General features: G+C 48.3%; 1 protein-coding gene across 8 annotated transcripts in view; it reads right to left on the reverse strand.

The window, feature by feature from the left end:
- The window catches only part of Tubgcp6 (tubulin gamma complex associated protein 6), a 19,273-nt gene extending 3,090 nt beyond the window's left edge, over positions 1 to 16,183 (reverse strand). The window contains exons 1-20 of one of the 8 annotated variants that reach the window (XM_051189599.1): positions 15,162 to 16,102; positions 13,970 to 14,133; positions 11,943 to 12,153; positions 8,818 to 8,991; positions 7,743 to 7,864; positions 6,900 to 6,975; positions 6,656 to 6,765; positions 6,254 to 6,345; positions 6,021 to 6,160; positions 5,512 to 5,661; positions 4,635 to 4,716; positions 4,462 to 4,550; positions 4,265 to 4,380; positions 2,658 to 2,796; positions 2,339 to 2,410; positions 1,396 to 2,166; positions 1,072 to 1,314; positions 594 to 990; positions 337 to 392; positions 66 to 219 (exon numbers count right to left, since the gene is read on the reverse strand). In XM_051189599.1, the coding sequence (XP_051045556.1) occupies positions 66 to 219; positions 337 to 392; positions 594 to 990; positions 1,072 to 1,314; positions 1,396 to 2,166; positions 2,339 to 2,410; positions 2,658 to 2,796; positions 4,265 to 4,380; positions 4,462 to 4,550; positions 4,635 to 4,716; positions 5,512 to 5,661; positions 6,021 to 6,160; positions 6,254 to 6,345; positions 6,656 to 6,765; positions 6,900 to 6,975; positions 7,743 to 7,864; positions 8,818 to 8,991; positions 11,943 to 12,153; positions 13,970 to 14,133; positions 15,162 to 15,899 (4,096 nt within the window). In that variant the 5' untranslated portion in view covers positions 15,900 to 16,102. Of the gene's footprint in view, positions 1 to 65; positions 220 to 336; positions 393 to 593; positions 2,167 to 2,338; positions 2,411 to 2,657; positions 2,797 to 4,264; positions 4,381 to 4,461; positions 4,551 to 4,634; positions 4,717 to 5,511; positions 5,662 to 6,020; positions 6,161 to 6,253; positions 6,346 to 6,655; positions 6,766 to 6,899; positions 6,976 to 7,742; positions 7,865 to 8,817; positions 8,992 to 11,942; positions 12,154 to 13,969; positions 14,134 to 15,161 lie in introns of all 8 variants that reach the window. The other 7 variants (XR_007834842.1, XM_051189601.1, XM_051189600.1 and 4 more) reach the window with 7 other exon arrangements.
- Between the last annotated feature and the right edge of the window lie 156 nt (positions 16,184 to 16,339).

Below are 16,339 nucleotides of genomic sequence, written 5' to 3' on the forward strand. Positions count from 1 at the left end.
ATACACTGGCCTAGAGCCCCCTCCCCCCCCAGCCTATGTCTGCCCACTGTAGCTGTCCCACTCACACATGGATTCGTAGCTGTCTGGGTACTGCTCCAGGTGGTAGAGCTTTGTGAGGTCTGCCAAATAGGCTTGCTCCTTGCCCCAGCATCTGACCTCAGCCTCTGTGTCTGATACCTCCTCACTAGGGCCTGGGCTGCTTGGGACAGCTGTGTCTTCCTAAAAAGAGGCCAAGCTCAAAGAACTGCATCCCAGTCCAGTACACTAAGCCCTGTCCCCCAACTTCGCTTGTGCTGAAAATGGGCATATAGGACATTCCCTACATGCTCCCCTGACCTGTGAGCTTGGAGGCCATGGAGAGAGGTCTTCAGCATCCCTACTCCTCCCTGGACCTGAAAAGACACAAAATGGTCAGGAGGGCCATCAGTGCCCAGTACTTGCTGAGCAGACAGGGAGGTTGATCCAGAGAACCCAACCAAAACCCCAATAGCAACAATTCAGTCCTGGCTGACGAACAAGGATCACAGAAGACAGCTTGACACTGCCTTCTAGTGTGCCACAGTCCCACTGAGACTACCACTGCCCACTCTCACCTGTCTCTTCAGGGATGCCATTTCTCAGTGTGCTAGGCTCAACCACAAGAGAGGGCTTGGTCTCTAGGCTACCTTCCTCTGTGCTGCCAGGGATAGAAGAGATGGTAGGCTTCGTTTCTCCAGGTAGTTGTGGCCCACATTCCAGAGTGGGGCTCTGTGCTTCCACACCGAGTCCTGACTGGGACACATGGGCAGGAGTGCACTGATGGGGCTTGAGTAGGTCGGGCTCAGCTTCTGGCAAGGGTTCCTCCAAAATCAAGGGAGGCTGAGTACACTCCTGTGCTTGAAGAACCTCTTCTGACACATTCTCCCCAGTCCTGATGCTTGCCTCCGACACATGTCCACGGACATTCCACCGTGGCAGAGAAGGAGCCACATCTGACACATTCTCCCCAACCTTGATGCTGGCATCTGACACATGTCCATGGACATTCCACCGTGGCCGAGAAGGAGCCACATCTGACACATTCTCCCCTACCTTGATGCTGGCATCTGACACATGTCCATGGACATTCCACCGTGGCCGAGAAGGAGCCACATCTGACACATTCTCCCCAACCTTGATGCTGGCATCTGACACATGTCCATGGACATTCCACCGTGGCCGAGAAGGAGCCACATCTGACACATTCTCCCCAACCTTGATGCTGGCATCTGACACATGTCCATGGACATTCCACCGTGGCCGAGAAGGAGCCACATCTGACACATTCTCCCCAACCTTGATGCTGGCATCTGATACATGGCCATGGATGTTCCACTGTGGCTGAGAAGGAGCCACATCTGACACATTCTCCCCAACCTTGATGCTGGCATCTGACACGTGTCCATGGACATTCCACCGTGGCCGAGAAGGAGCCACATCTGATACATTCTCCCCAACCTCGATGCTGGCATCTGACACAAATCTGGAAATGTTCCTAAGTTGCTGGCAAGGAGCCATTCCAGAAGCAAGGCTCTCTGTAGGGACAATAATCCCTGACATGTGTTCAAGGAGCTGCCCCACAGGCTGGAAGCTCCCTTCCTTGGGAGTGACATGCTTAAGTGGATATGGGCAAGGCAAAGTCTCTTGCATGTCATGGACACATACATTCAGTTTTGTGGATATGTCCCCCAGGTCATGCTGCTTTTTGCTGTCCAAACCATTTTGGACATCCTGGAAGGGTCCTTGTGAAGAGGAGGCAGCCAGAGCTGGCCTCAAAATGGTATTGAAATCATACTCTGACTGGTTAGGCTGGGGGCTGGCTGCTGTGAGTGCTGGCCCAGGAGTTCTAGGGGGTAGGTCTGAGCAGATAGTCTGCAGTGCTGCCTCTAAGAAGGGAGCTTCAGTACTATCCACAGGCTGTTCAGCCCCAGGGCCCGTGGGCAGAAAGTCTGTGATGCTGAAACCACTAGAGAATGGCCCAGCTCCCTCTGCCTGTCCAGCCCCAGAGTCATCAGCTCCTTCTGCTGCAGACTTGAGGGCTGATGATGTTGATGTACCGGGTAGACTTAGACAATCCCACTGTAGTTCTGTGGATCCCAGATCACAGCTGCGGCCTTTATCTGCATGCTCAGGACCTGAAGATGTGATCTGAAACATAGTACATATGGAATCCCTCCAGTCATTTAATTGTGTTTCCCCAAGGTGAGCTCAGCAACAGTAACCAACACCTATAAAGTGCTAAGGGATATAAGACAGCCAAGCCAAAGCATCTAACTCACAGTCCCAGCAGGGCTCCCAAGATCATGCTAGAGCCCATTACCTGAGAGCAAGTGCTTAGGAACACACTAGGTGGCTCCTGGGGCTGATGAGCTTCCATGTCTCTCAGCATCTCCTGAAATTCAAGCCAACAGGAAAAGACAGGAAAACAGACAGCAGCTCTGTGCGTGACCAGCAAAGCTGACACACACTACAGCCTTTACACAGCACCCTCCCCCATCACAGATGTCACTGGTCCTGCTGCCCACTCACTGTCCAGGTTTGGCTGGAAGCCTGAGCCTCAGCCAATACCATCTGCACCCTTACACAACAGACTGGCACAAGTACATACCCATGTGCAAGAGCTAACACCACTGCCATACCTGAATGCGCTCCTGGTCTTCTAGGAGAAACCGAAGCCGAGCGCTTTCCAGTCGATGCCTCTGGATTCTCCACAGAGCTTTCTGCTCTCGGCGAGCTGCCTCTGCAGACAACTTGCTGTAATGGTCAACCAGCGCCTGCCTGAAGACACATGCAGAGAGGACATGGTCACCACAGCCACTGGACACCATCTGGTAGGCGCACTCAGGCTAAGATGCTTCTCTAAGTAAACTCCCCAGATCCACAGATCAGACTCTCAGGGAGGGCCTTGCTGCTCACCATACTGAAAGGCTCCAATGGACAGATGCCCCCATGGGACTTGGCAAATGCTGTTAGACAAAATCACCAGAAGGAAAATGTACATGGCCAGAGACAAGAGAATAACCAGATGGCTGAGGACCAGCCCAGTGGAGCCAGGCCACATTTTCTTCACATAGTAGACATCTATAAGTTCAAACCCAGGAGACCTGGAGACCATCAAAAAGAACAAAATGCAAACCCAGGGATTCCAAGCCTCCAGTTACTGGGCATTGAGACACAATGCACCATCTCCAATTTGGCTGGCACAAGTCAGGAACATGGCCTCCATGCCTGGTTTTCCTCTTATATGAACAGAGTATCTACTCACATGTATGCATGCACATAGCACATGCAAGAGGCAAACTCCTTATTTCCTCTCTAAACAGTATCTAAGGCTAGAACAGCTGAGCCTCAAAGGGTACTATATAAGATGTAGCCAGTCCCTTCTATAAAAGCCTTCCACTGAAACAGTGAACCAGTTTCCAGGACAAGCTAATGACACAAAGAGGAAACAGACTCAAGAACTATGCTAGTTAATGGCCCATTGCTCTGTTTGGGCCAGGAACAGGTTTAAATAAATAAATAAATAAATAAATGAATGAATGAATGAAAGAAAAACAGCCCAACACGGTGATGCATGCCTTTAATCCCAGCACTCAGGAGGCAGAGGCAGGTAGATCTCTGTGAGTTTAAAGCCAGCCTGATCTACAAAGTAAGTTCCAGGATAGCCAGGACTGTTGTTACACAGAGAAACCCTATCCTGAAAAAATGAAAAGCAAAGAAAAATGGATGTCATTTAAGATAAATAGCAGGTGAAGTGGCATGCACCTGTAACCACAGCACTAGGAAGACTGAGACGGGAAGACTGCAAATTTAAAGTCAGCTGGCCACACAGCAAGCTCTTGGGGATGCGGTTCAATGGTAGTGCTTACTTGTATATATGCACAAGGCCCAAAGTTGGCTCCATAGCACTACAAAATATATAATATTAATAAACAGTCAGGATACCAAATACACTGTGTGTACTGGAACTGGATCCCTGAGCATAGCCTAAGGGCTCTAAACCCTTAGCCCAGGACAGCATCCTCGTCCATCTGACTTTCTAGTCTTTCTGCCTTAACATAGATCTGTAATTTTCCAGATTAAAAGCTAAAATAACAAGTAAGGGATGTTGTTAATTGGTAGAGCAGTTGCCTAGCAATATTGGAGCCTTGGAATTGATCCCTAGCACCCAAGAAAATAAGACAAAATAACCATCACTAGTTAGGATTAAACCAGCACTGTGGGATCTGCTGCCACACAGTCCTACCTGGCCTTTCTCTCCAGCTCTTCCTCCAGGGCCTTTAGCCTCTTCTCCCGGTCACGGAGCTCACGGGCATAGCTGAAATCATCATCTAGCTCCTCTTGTCTGGCCGCCAGGCGTCGCTACACAACATAGACAGCCTCATTTACTAAATCTAAGAGTCTAGGAGCCAGAACCACCCAAAACCCAGACCACCCACCCACCTCCTGATCCTTCACAAACTGTTCCTTCAGTCGCTGAAACTGCTCTCGCTTCCTGGTGTCCACAGCCATCTGTTCTGACATCTGCCGATCTTCAAGAGAAGGTGAGAGGCATATGCAATTGTGAAGAGCCTGGCAGGGGCCCCAGCAGAGCAAAGATCTGGAACTATACTCACCACTCAGCTCATTCAGTATCCTAGATGCTGCTTCCCGAGCATGGACAATTAGTTCTTGTTTTGCAATTTCCATACGCAATTCCTAAAAGACAATAGGCAAAACATCTTAATGCCCTGCCCCTTCTCCTAGGATAGTGTAGAGAGAACTAGCTATCCAAAACAACCTGCTGCTGGCCACTGTTAACAAATACCCTTTCCAACCTATACAAATGTCGCAGAAGACAGGGAGGCCTCCTCATTGGAGCAGTAAAGAGGAAGTGACTGTGTACCCAGAGATAATGGAAGGGTCCATGGAGCATTCTCGTTCCTGAGTCTGAACTTGCCTGGTATCGCCTGTTGTCCACTAGGCACCAAGCCAGGAAACAGTTATTGAGAATAGCACTGGCCAGTCACTAATCTCTTGTCCTAGAGTACACTGGAGAATTATGGTGCTGTTTCCAGGAACACACGCATTACTTGTAAAGACTACTCAAGTAGAGGAACTTTAGGCCTTGCTGCCTGGATTTTCCAAATGGAGTCACCCATGTTGGTAAAACTTGGAATGCAAGCAAAGCCACGCAGACTTGGGAACAAAAATAAGGACAAATCTCTGAATTCCTGTCACCACATTTATCCCAATTTTCCTTGACACAGCCACGCACCTTGGGTGTCCCCACCTAAACACACTACAACAGAAAGAGCCACTCTGCCTTACATGCCCCACACCCAGGACTTCTTGCCCGAGTCTGCCTGGCTGCCCCTACTGACTATTAGGCGACCGGTCAGAAGTTGTTGAGATTGGCATTGGCCCACTACTGGGATGTGGAAGCCCCATAAGCCCAGAACCCCAGGGAGTGAAGAGAGGTACAGAGAAAGCCAAAACCCCACAGCCAAGTACCTTTTCTTCTTTGCTGATGGAGCTATGACGGGCAACTCTCTCCATCCGCCCAACGTAGACAGCACAGTCCTTCTCAATCTCCTTCAACTCCTCGAGAGAGAAAATCACCGAGATACGCGGGACAGGGACATCAGACCAACAAAGGTAGTGCTGTCAAAGTGGACGGGTTTCCATGAGTAAGTATACAGTCACGGCCAGGAACAAGAACCAAGCACTGCCTTACAACTGTGTTTTCAGTGATGTATGTACACAGCCATTTTTCCCTTGAAAAGTTTATTCCTAAATCTGGGGGCAGCTGAAATCCTTGACTGCACAGAGCAAGTACCCAACAATAAAGACACCACATATGGGGTCTACAGCAGAAACGGAGGAGCACTGTGGGATCGTCTCCCACACAGAGGACTGTTACAGCAAACACACTCGCACCTACCAATCAGACACAGTCCCTGGACAGACCTGGCCTCCCACCTGTACACAAGCCCCCCACCCAGCTGGCAGGACCCTCTCACCCGGGGACAGCAGAGCTTCAGTAGATTGATGGTCTTTCCACAGACATACACATCATGGGCAATGTGCTTCAAGAACACAGGAACACAGTCCTCCACCTCTTTGGAAATGAGCACGTAGCCATGGGTCCAGTAAAACTTGTCTGGACAGAACACGGACAGAACATGATGATCTGCAGTTACATTGGTCCTGACCCCAGGCAGAGGGCACAGCCTAGCAGCCAGTGGCTTCTCACCTCTGAAGCTAAGGTACTCATGGTTAACTTGGATCATGAACTCCCCATAAACATCTCTGAAGACTCCACTGTACACCCAATCATGGATGAACCTGTGGGGTAATGGGACATAGTGGGGAGGGAGAGCTAGGCAGGTGTGCATGGCCGATGGGTGTAGCAGATAGGCAGGATCATCAACTGAGTGTGGGCAGTCCACAGAGTGACATGAGACCCTGCCAGTGGATACTGCCAGCGGTGGGTATGGTCTCCTACCTAGTAGGTCCATTTATCCAGCATGCTCCCACATGGACCCCAGCACTCAGTGGATCTTGGAAACCCAATACATACTTGGTCTGACTGAAGCCTTCCCCCATCCACAGTAGGGAGACCAGGCATGGCCAGTACAGGCCACCCGCCACCCACCGTGTGTAGGGCTCACAGCTGGTCTTCAGCAGGGACAGCAACACAGGATAGTGCTCGTTACTACAGTTATCCAGTGCCTCCTGGTAGAGGTAGGACAGAAGCTTCACTCCCTACAAACAGTGCGGAGAAGCAGGGGGCCTGTGTAAACACTACGGATGGCAGAACACACCACCAAACTCGATAAGAATGCAAAACTCAAGGGAGGCATGCAAGCTCACACTTGAGAAAAGGAAGGAGGACTCACGGTGGGGAACACCGCCCTGGGTTCTCCACTGGTTGCCAGGGATATAGCACCAACACCACAAAGCTCAGCCAAGTACCTAGACACAGAAGCTGGATTAGATCAGGTGCCAGGAGTGCAGGGCCCCAAGGACCAGCTCAGACTAAGTAAGCTAAATATTCACTGTCCCCTACGCAACTGGTCTACACAGGCTTTAAAAACTCCTGGCACCCTCCACAAACCAGATCTAAGCACCCTGTTAGACCCCTCCCAGCATCATTTCCTGTGCTGTCCTCCCAGACGGCACTAACACATCCACAATTATGGTACCATCTGAAACCTCTGCCTGGCAAAGGTTACCACCTTGTCTGACTAGCATGAGCACTAATCCCCCTCATGAATGCTCACCCTCTCTACCCCACTACAGTCTGTGTACCACATGACTCCCCACACACACTCATACCACCCAGATCCCAGGCTCTACCTTCCCAGTTCTCTCCTGCCTGAAACATATTCTCCTCCCATATTCTCTGCCACCCCCAACTTTTCTCAGTGAATGGCACCTGCCAAGAGACACTATGCCTGGTTGTTTGCTAATGGCTCATGAGTGTCAGAGGCTGTCCACTGTCCTCCTTCCCCTGGATCACCATTTAGGAAGGAATTCCTGGGCCTAGCAAGACCACTGCTGTAGGCAGAGAGCAGACACAGTATAACGCACGTAGTGACCAGGTGTGCATGGACTGTTGAGACAACCAAGGACTATTCTTCTGGGCCCTCCTCACCAGGAAGCAGAGCTGGCTCTCCACTGCCCTCATAGCCCCACATCTGCTCCTGAGACCCATGCTAGGCCACTGTACTGAGGTTCACCTGAGCTGCCGACCCAGCTTCTTGAAGAGAAAGCCAATGGTGAGGAGACTCAGGGTAGGCGGTGTGGAGAGAACACAGGCCCGGTAGTACTGCAAGTACCTTCTAAGGCCGCTGGTGAAGGCCTGTGGACAAGGAATAGAAGGAGGGCAGCTGGGACACAGAGACAGCCATGTACTCAGGGTTTGGAAGGACACCCCCAAGCTGGGAAACAAGGCTGTACTTCCACGCCATAGCCTCGTGGCCCCATTATCAAAGAAGTGGGCATTTATGGCTTATGCCCATCCAGAAGGAAGATGCTTTACTAGAAGACATAGGTTAGGACTAGGAACTGTCAGGGATGCGGCTTTGCCCCCTTGGATCACACTGAGACAAGGTCACCCTGGAACAAACCCTGTCCATCTACCTTGGCCTGTCTTGCCTACATGCCAGGAAACTACCTCCCATGGATTCCCCTCTCAGACCAATTTTACAACATCTGCAACCTCCGATCCTCTTAGGGATTCCATTCACTGTTCCTCTGCATGGAAAATCTTCCCCTTGCAGCTCCTAATCACCCCTGAAACCTCAGGTGAGTCAGTGCCCCACCCTTTGCCTGCTGACCTTACTCTACATCAGAGCTTGAAAGGGCCCAAGTACCCAGCTCCTCTTAGGCTGCAGCCTGCCCCCATCATTCCCTGCTCCCTGCCCATGTTTTCCTCGTAACACTCTCCTAACCTACCCCAGCTGCCAAGATCCTTTAAGAGTCCAGCTGCAAGTCTTTCAATGCACAGAAAATCCTGGGTACCTCAAGAATCGGCTCATTAGAACAGGAGATCCACCTTGCTACACACCATACAAGACACTGGGGCCTATGTGGAGCAGGTGACTTGATCGGCTTACCCACTTCTCATAGCACTTTTTCCTTGCCCTCAAGTTCCCTTGATGTTCACACCTGCCTCCCTCTTTGCCTTTGCCCAAATACAACTGACACATGGTTCTAGTGGAATAATAGATGAATAGTGAAACAATCTCAAGTCACCCAGCTTCTGAACTCTTGATTCTTTTGGAAGGTAGCATGGGTCTCACAAAGGCATACCTGGAACACAAGGCCCCTGCTGCACAAGGAGCCTACAACAGGTTGTAGAGAGAAGTGGCTCAGGCGTGTGTAGTAGGTTCCATACTCCGCCACCTCTGAAAGGATGCTGCTGATGCTCTCAGGAGATGCACCTGACACGTGGACACCCAGCTCCACTACAAAGGCTTGAGTGGCCTATAGAGCAGACAGAAGGCATAATAGAGGCCACACATCAAGACCCTGTGGTAACATTTCTTCCTACCCATGTTCCCATCTGCCACATGCTCCAAAGTTCCCCAAGTCCAAGACATACAAACAGAAAGTTCTAAAAGCAAAATGCTAGACAAGGGGCTAGAGAGATGGCTCAGCAGTAAAAGAACATGTATGTACTACTCTTGCAGAGGGCTTGAGTCTGGTTCCCAGCACTCACACTGGGTAGCTCATAAACACTGTTAGTCCAGCTTCAGGGAATCAAACACCCTCTTCTAATTTCCACAGGCACCTGTACTCATATGCACATACTGACGCAGAAACACACAACCCAGGTATGGTGGGGTGGCACACACATTTAATCAAATTAATTTAATTTGAAAGGCAGAGCCAGGCAAAGCTCTGTGAGTTTGAGACCAGCCTGGTCTACATAGTGAGTTCCAGGACAGCTAGGACTATGTAGAGACCTGGTCTCAAAAAAAACAAAACAAAGCAAAGCAAAATAAACCCAAACAAATAAAAAAAAAAAAAAAAAAGAAAGAAAGAAAAAAGAAAAAGAAACAGAACAAACAAAAAGAAAAGAAAAGGAAGAATTATTGAACAATGTTGTAAATGCAAAAATAAAGCTTTCTTTAAAGTACATCTTTGTTTTGCACTTACAACACTACTCATTAATCTTGATTACATTGAAATGAACAGGAAATGTGTATTAGTATATAATTATCAAACCATACTCAATGATACAACAACATGTAGGTTAAAACAATGTTTCATTTCTCATTGACTATACTTAAAAACATGTTTAAAATTCCAATATGGTGGTGCCCTCAGGAGGCAGAGATAGGCAGATATTTGTGAGTTGAAGACCAGCTACATAGTGAGTTCTAGGACCACCAAGTCTACATAGTGAGACCCTGTCACATGAAATAAAACAAAAAACAACCAACAGCCAGGAGAGGCAGGTGGATCTCCATGAGTTCAGGGCCAGACTCTCTCTAGAGTGAGTTCCAGGACAGGCTCTAAAGCTCCACAGAGAAACCCAGTCTCAAAAAACAAACAGAAAAGAAAAGAAATTACAAAAAGAAACACAGCTCAAACCTCCCAAACTAACAAGAGACAGATTATAAACTGGGCATTGTGCTCATTCCTGTAATCCCAGCAAACAGGTAGATGGTGAGTTTGAGTCCAACCTGTCCTACACAGTGAGACTCTATCTCAGAAAGGTGCACCCCTTGAATCCCAGGGAGGCAGAGGCCAGCCTGGTCTACAAAGTGAATTCAAGAACATCCAGAGCTGTTACACAGAGAAACCCTGTTTCAATAACAACAGCAAAACAAACAAACAAAAACCTCAACAAACAACAATTGCAACAAGAAAGAATTTGGGACAGTGATATGGCTCAGCAGGTGTACTGGCCAATTTTTATGTCAACTTGGTACAGGCTAAAGTCATTTTTGAAGAGGAAACCTCAACTGAGAAAATGTCCCATCTGATTGGCCTGTGGTGCATCTTGATTGATGATTAATGTGGGAATGCCTAGGTCACTGAAAGCAGTGGCACCTCTGGGCAGGTGGTCATAGGTGGTATAAGAAAGCAGGTTGTGCAGGCCATGAGAGCAAGCTGGTAAGCAGCTCTCCACCATGACTTAGGCTTCAGTTCCTGCCCTGACTGCCCTCAGTGATACACTATGTTACCTGGAAGCATAAGCCAAATAGACCCTTTCCTCCCCAAGTTGCTTTTGGTCATGGTGTTTTACCACAACAATAGAAAACCTTATTAAGACAGCAGGTAAAATTGTAAAATTGCTTGCCACCAAGCCTGACCCACCTGAGTTTGAACTCAAGGATTCATATGCTAGAAGGAAAGGTCCAACTCCCAAAAGCTGTCCTTTGGCCTCTACATGCACACTGTGACTCGTATCCCTGCCGCCCCACCCCCCACCACAAGTAAATAAATGTAATTTAAGAAGAAATAATCTAGACTGGAATGTAGCTCAGTGGTAGAGCACTGACTAGCATGTGCCAGGCCCTGGGTTCCATCCCTAGGAACACACACACACAAACACACACCAAAAATAATTGTGTGTCAAATTAGAAAGTCCAGATCAAATGCGAAATTTCTTAGAAACATATAAAGTAACAAAACTGACTTAAGAAAATAGAAATCTACCTACAAGAAGTTGAACACTGAGTCTGTAGACAACCTCCTAATAGGGTACACCAGCAAATTCTGTGTCATATGTGTTTTGAGAGTTTAAGAAAAAACAACAGGGCTGGAGAGATGGCTCAGCAGTTAAGAGCACTTACTGGTCTTGCAGAGCATCTGGATTAGGTTTCCAGCACCCACATGGCAGCTTACAAACATCTGTAACTCCAGTTCCAGGGGAATCCAATACCCTCTCCTGACCTCCATAGGCACCAGGCACACATGCACATACATGTAGGCAGGCAGAAAACCCACACACATAAAAAAATATAAACAAATCTTTTTGGGGTTTTTTTTTGGGGGGGGGTGTCTGTTTTCGAGAAAAGATTTCTTGTGGTGCCGTGGCTGTCCTGAAACTCATTCTGTAAACCAGACTAGCCTTGAACTCAGAGATCTGCCTGCCTCTGCCTCCCAAGGCCTGAGATTAAAGGCCTGCAAAACCATGCCTGACTATAAGTTAACACTCTTAAAATCCAATCAGAACGCCTCTTTTGTTTTGCAGTATTGAGCACTGAAGCCAGGGCCTCTCACATGCTAGGCAAGAATTCCAACACTGATATACTTATATACTGGCCTAACTTGTGGCTATCTTTAATCAGCCCATAGAGCTGGCCTTCTCTTCCACTCATGGCACCAGACCTTAACCTACCACTAAGCATGCTGAACACGCTGGGAGAGCACAGGCTATTGGATGCAAGGTTGGTCCCACGATAGCTGTGAGCCCTTCTCACCTGACAAAGAGAAAATGTAGCAGAGACGACGCCTAGCAGAACATTCAGTGAGTCTTTCACCAGCTCACTCTCTTCCACCAGCACAGGCTTGGGGCACTGGAGTAAACCCCCACTGAGGGCCTGCAGCTCTCCGTGACACAGCCTGCAGAACCTGTCAAAGGCATCCCTCCCTGCCTCGGTGAGGTAGGGCTCCTCTCGGTGACCTGGGAGGCTGTGAAGAAGACAGAAGAGAAGGGATGAACAGATGGGACAGCATAGACCTTAAATGCCAGGTGTGTTTTCCTCAGGCTGCAATAGTTTCTCAAGCAAATGCCCTGAGGTCATGCACCCGGTTGTGGATGGACAAGGACAGGCCATGACTCACACAGAGTGGATTATTCTTGTTGTGTATATGTGGCATATTTTATTGCTTTATTTTTTATGTATCTATGGTGCTTTGCACTTCTGTCTGTGTACCACATGCATGCCTGGTACATGCTGAGGCTAAAGGAGGGTCATCAGATTCCCCAGGAACTGAAATGACAGGTGGTTGTGAGCCATCATGTGCTGGGAATTGAATCTGGGTCCCTTGGAAAAGTAGCCAGTGCTCTTTACCACCTAGCCATCTCTCCAGCCCTGTTTCTTGATTTCTATATGAATAATCTCTGGGTATTGCCATAACCCCACAGCCTGTGAATGATCAAATCTGTATTTCCATTCTCTCTCCTAGTTACTGGTATTGCTCTTCATCTTAGGACTCTACATTAAAGTTCCTTAGATACCTATATATAGCACCAGCTACCTGAGAGGCAAAGGTAGGAAGAACCCTTGAGCCCGAGAATTTAAGGCTAGCCTGAGCAACACAGCAAGACCCTGTCTCAAACAACACCACTTTGGGAATATAGTCTTCCTTGCAGGACACACTGCCAGAGTGCTACTTTGTGCTGGACTATATGGCCAGTCTTGTGCTTCAGAGAACACCAAAAGAATGAAGTGTATTTGCAACGGATAACAAATGAGCTGCTAAGTGACATCCCAAACAATGACCCAGAAAAGCTAAGAGATAAAATAACATTACTAAATATTTACAAACAAAGCAGTAGGCTGTAAGATCAATTTCTCAACATGTAAGGGGTTGGCAGAAAGGGGAACGTTTGCTTTATATGAACAAGACAGGACTGAAACCATATCATGAAATTACAGGACAGAGGAGCCCCTGAAAGACAAAGACAACTACCAACACCATTTAGGCTACATAGCAGGGAGCTGCCCAGCCCCTGAGGGATCCAAATGGGCAATTATGATCACATGTAGGAAAGTTCTTCACACAGGAGTAGTGCCCTTCACACAGGAATAGTGCCCTACACACAAAAGCCTTTGTCACTCCCCTGCATCAGATGACACATGGCTCCTCCAGCCTTCACTTTTCACTTCAGTACTTCCCAACTGGTTTCCCAGACTGAGTAGCCAAAGGGGTGTGAAGAGGGCTCCATGAATAAATGTCTGTCAAGTACATGTCCTCAATTCTGATTCTGGGTGTTTCCAAAGGGTACCAACTCAGACCATGAAAGGAACTGAAGGCAGGACCCTTGGACCCAGATATATGGTTCCAGACTCAGCCAATACTAGCCACTCGGGAAAAGGCTGTTATGGCTGATGTTTCTACTAGCAGAAAGTGCCACACCCATGGCTTCTACTCATTTAGTAAGTCTCTTGAAGCATCTCCCAGGCACTGACCACACAGCCTGCTAGTTGCCTAGGGCATCTGTCTAGCAGTCCTGGTGGAAAGACAGACTGTTTAAGTATGACCTGCAGGATTAACTTCCTAAGGTGGAGGAGGGATGGGGTGTTCCTTTCCCCTCCACTTCTCTCACCTCACAGGGTTCAGACAATACTGTACTACATACACTAGCTTACCTGAAATGCCAGCCTCTTAATCTCAGCAGTGATGATTCTACAAACAACTGCACAGGGTTTCAAAGTAAACTTGATATGGGACAAAGACGCAAAGGCACAGTGCATTTAAAGGTAAAGAAAGGGTCACCTACCATCCAATGCGCTCCCAGCACCTCCGCTTGCTGGCTTCATATGTGAGCACAGCTTCCCACAGGTCCAAGTCGGGGGTCATGCTTGGTTCAGACTGGGAGTCAGGAGTTAAATTGGAAGCTGATTGGAACCCTTCATCTTCCCACTGATCTATAATCTGTGGGACCTGGAGACCACAGGGAAAAGTAATTATCTCTTTGTGTATGCATACATCTAAGTGTGATATAACAGTCCAGGAACTTTATCCACATCCATTTATTCCCTAGAGGGGCAGACCTAGCAAAAGAGTTTTTTGTTTTTTTTTTCTCAAGTTCCTATGTACTACACAATTCACCTTCCACAATGAAATCATGGAAAGAATTAAAATAATCCACATCCACTATCAATTTCTAGTCAGGTGTGGTAGTGCATGCCTGTAATCCCAGCACTCCTCAGGCTGAAGCAGGATTATGAGTTTGGAATCAGACCGGACCACACAGAAAGATTTACCTAATATACTAACCCTGGAAAAACATATGTACACTGATATTTTGCTGTAGCACCATTTAAACTTGGAAATAGCCTAAGCAATTCATAATTTAAAAAAAAAACTGAGAAGTAACAGATTGTCCTCTTAATGGAATTTACAAAGTAATAAAAAATAAAATACAAGAGGCAATGACAATTTACTCCGTGACTGGCAGGAAAAAAATCCGTGTTATAAGTGGGAAAGTATACCAAAAATCATGCATACCAGGCATATTTGAAATGTGAGTTCTGCAACTGAAGAACAGAATGTATTTAATTTTAATTAATCTGAATTTAAATTAACAGCACTAGAGAAGTGACTTAAGACCTTGAGATAAAAGATGAACAGTGGTGTGTTATTTTTTGATACAAATGAGCAGCAAGCACATCCCTTTGCAAGAACATGCCAGCAAGTCCTTTTCAACCTCTACCTCAAAATAATCTGGTTACCTGATGATCTGAACCCGAGCTTTCCAGCATTACCATGGTCAAAGATCAAAATAGGCATTTTTCTTTTTTTAAAAATTGTTTGCATATATATTTTTTTCCTTATTTTACATATCGATCCCAGTTCCCTCTCCCTCCCATGCACCCCGATCCCCCTCCCATCCCATTCCCCCCCCACACACACACACACACACTCCATTTTTCAAACCTCTAGGGATACTGAAGGGAAAGAAATACTACCTTAATAGCCAATCCAGAAAAGTCTGCGCTGTCTGGCACCGGGGGCAGATCCAGTCGCACATCCATGTCATATGTGCGGCTGTGCACGAGGGCACCAAAGAGTGAGACCCGGGTGTCTCTCTCATACCTGTCACAAGAGTCACCAATTGAGAAGAGCCCAACGGTGGGCAGGCCGGTGCCTGGAGCAGCCTCCATCACTTGAAGTGCTTCCTGGACCATGTTATGACACAAGTACTCCTCTCCAGAGATAAGTGACCGAACGTCCATTTCAAACACACTCAAATCATAGCAATCGTAGTCGCTGTAGGGTACATTTCTGCCTGCGTGCTTGTTGTTAAAGAAGTAATCCCGTTTTCTCCGCAGCACTTGAGGAGGGCCGCTCCCTGCCAGCTGAACCAAGAGGTCCAGCACCGACTCCACCTCCACAAAAGGACAGCCAGGAATCGCTTCCAGCTTCTCCACAAGCTCCTCCAAACGGTCAGCCTCTGGCCCCATGCCGCCCACTCTCAAATCGAAGGACAGCATGAGGACCTTGTTTTTCACTGGGAGCCTCGACGAGTCAGGCTGCCGCTGATGAGTCTCCTCTTGAAAAAGATTTGCAAAAAGAGCATTGTAGGCTATCCTCTTAAGACTCAGCTTTGCCCTTTTCCTATTCACGCTGCGCTGGCCCGGACGAGCCTGGGCAGCAGGTAAGAGAGCCTCGCAGAGATCATCGAACAGCTGGGTGATACTGGCCATATCCAGGGCAGCCCTGGACCCCCAGGTTGCACCCGGGAGGCACTTTACGCTCTCAAAAACTAGAGCAACCCCCGGTGAGCCAGGGCCGAAGGGCCGACCGCTAGTCGCTTCACACCTGGGAACCAGGCATCCACGCCTCAGGTTTTGCGGTGCAAGAGGCCACACGCCGCGTCCTCCCAGTCTTCAGCAGCCGCCTGGCGCTCGTCCTCAGGTCTCACCGACCGTGACAAGTTTGCCGATCAAATGCCGGCGTCCCATGGCTGTCCCGTAAGCCCAAATCGACTGAACTGGGACTCCCGCCGCTATGACGTCACACCCACGCGCCCGCAGACACCACCAAGAGACGCGCCGGAATCACGTCATCGAAGGCGATTTCGGGAGGGGTGGGATCGCAGCCTCAGTTTTCAGAACTAGAGGCTTATCTCAGATATTTGCTGAAC

This window comes from Phodopus roborovskii, unplaced genomic scaffold (genome assembly GCF_943737965.1).
Source record: "Phodopus roborovskii unplaced genomic scaffold, PHOROB, whole genome shotgun sequence".
NCBI classification, from domain to species: domain Eukaryota; kingdom Metazoa; phylum Chordata; class Mammalia; order Rodentia; family Cricetidae; genus Phodopus; species Phodopus roborovskii.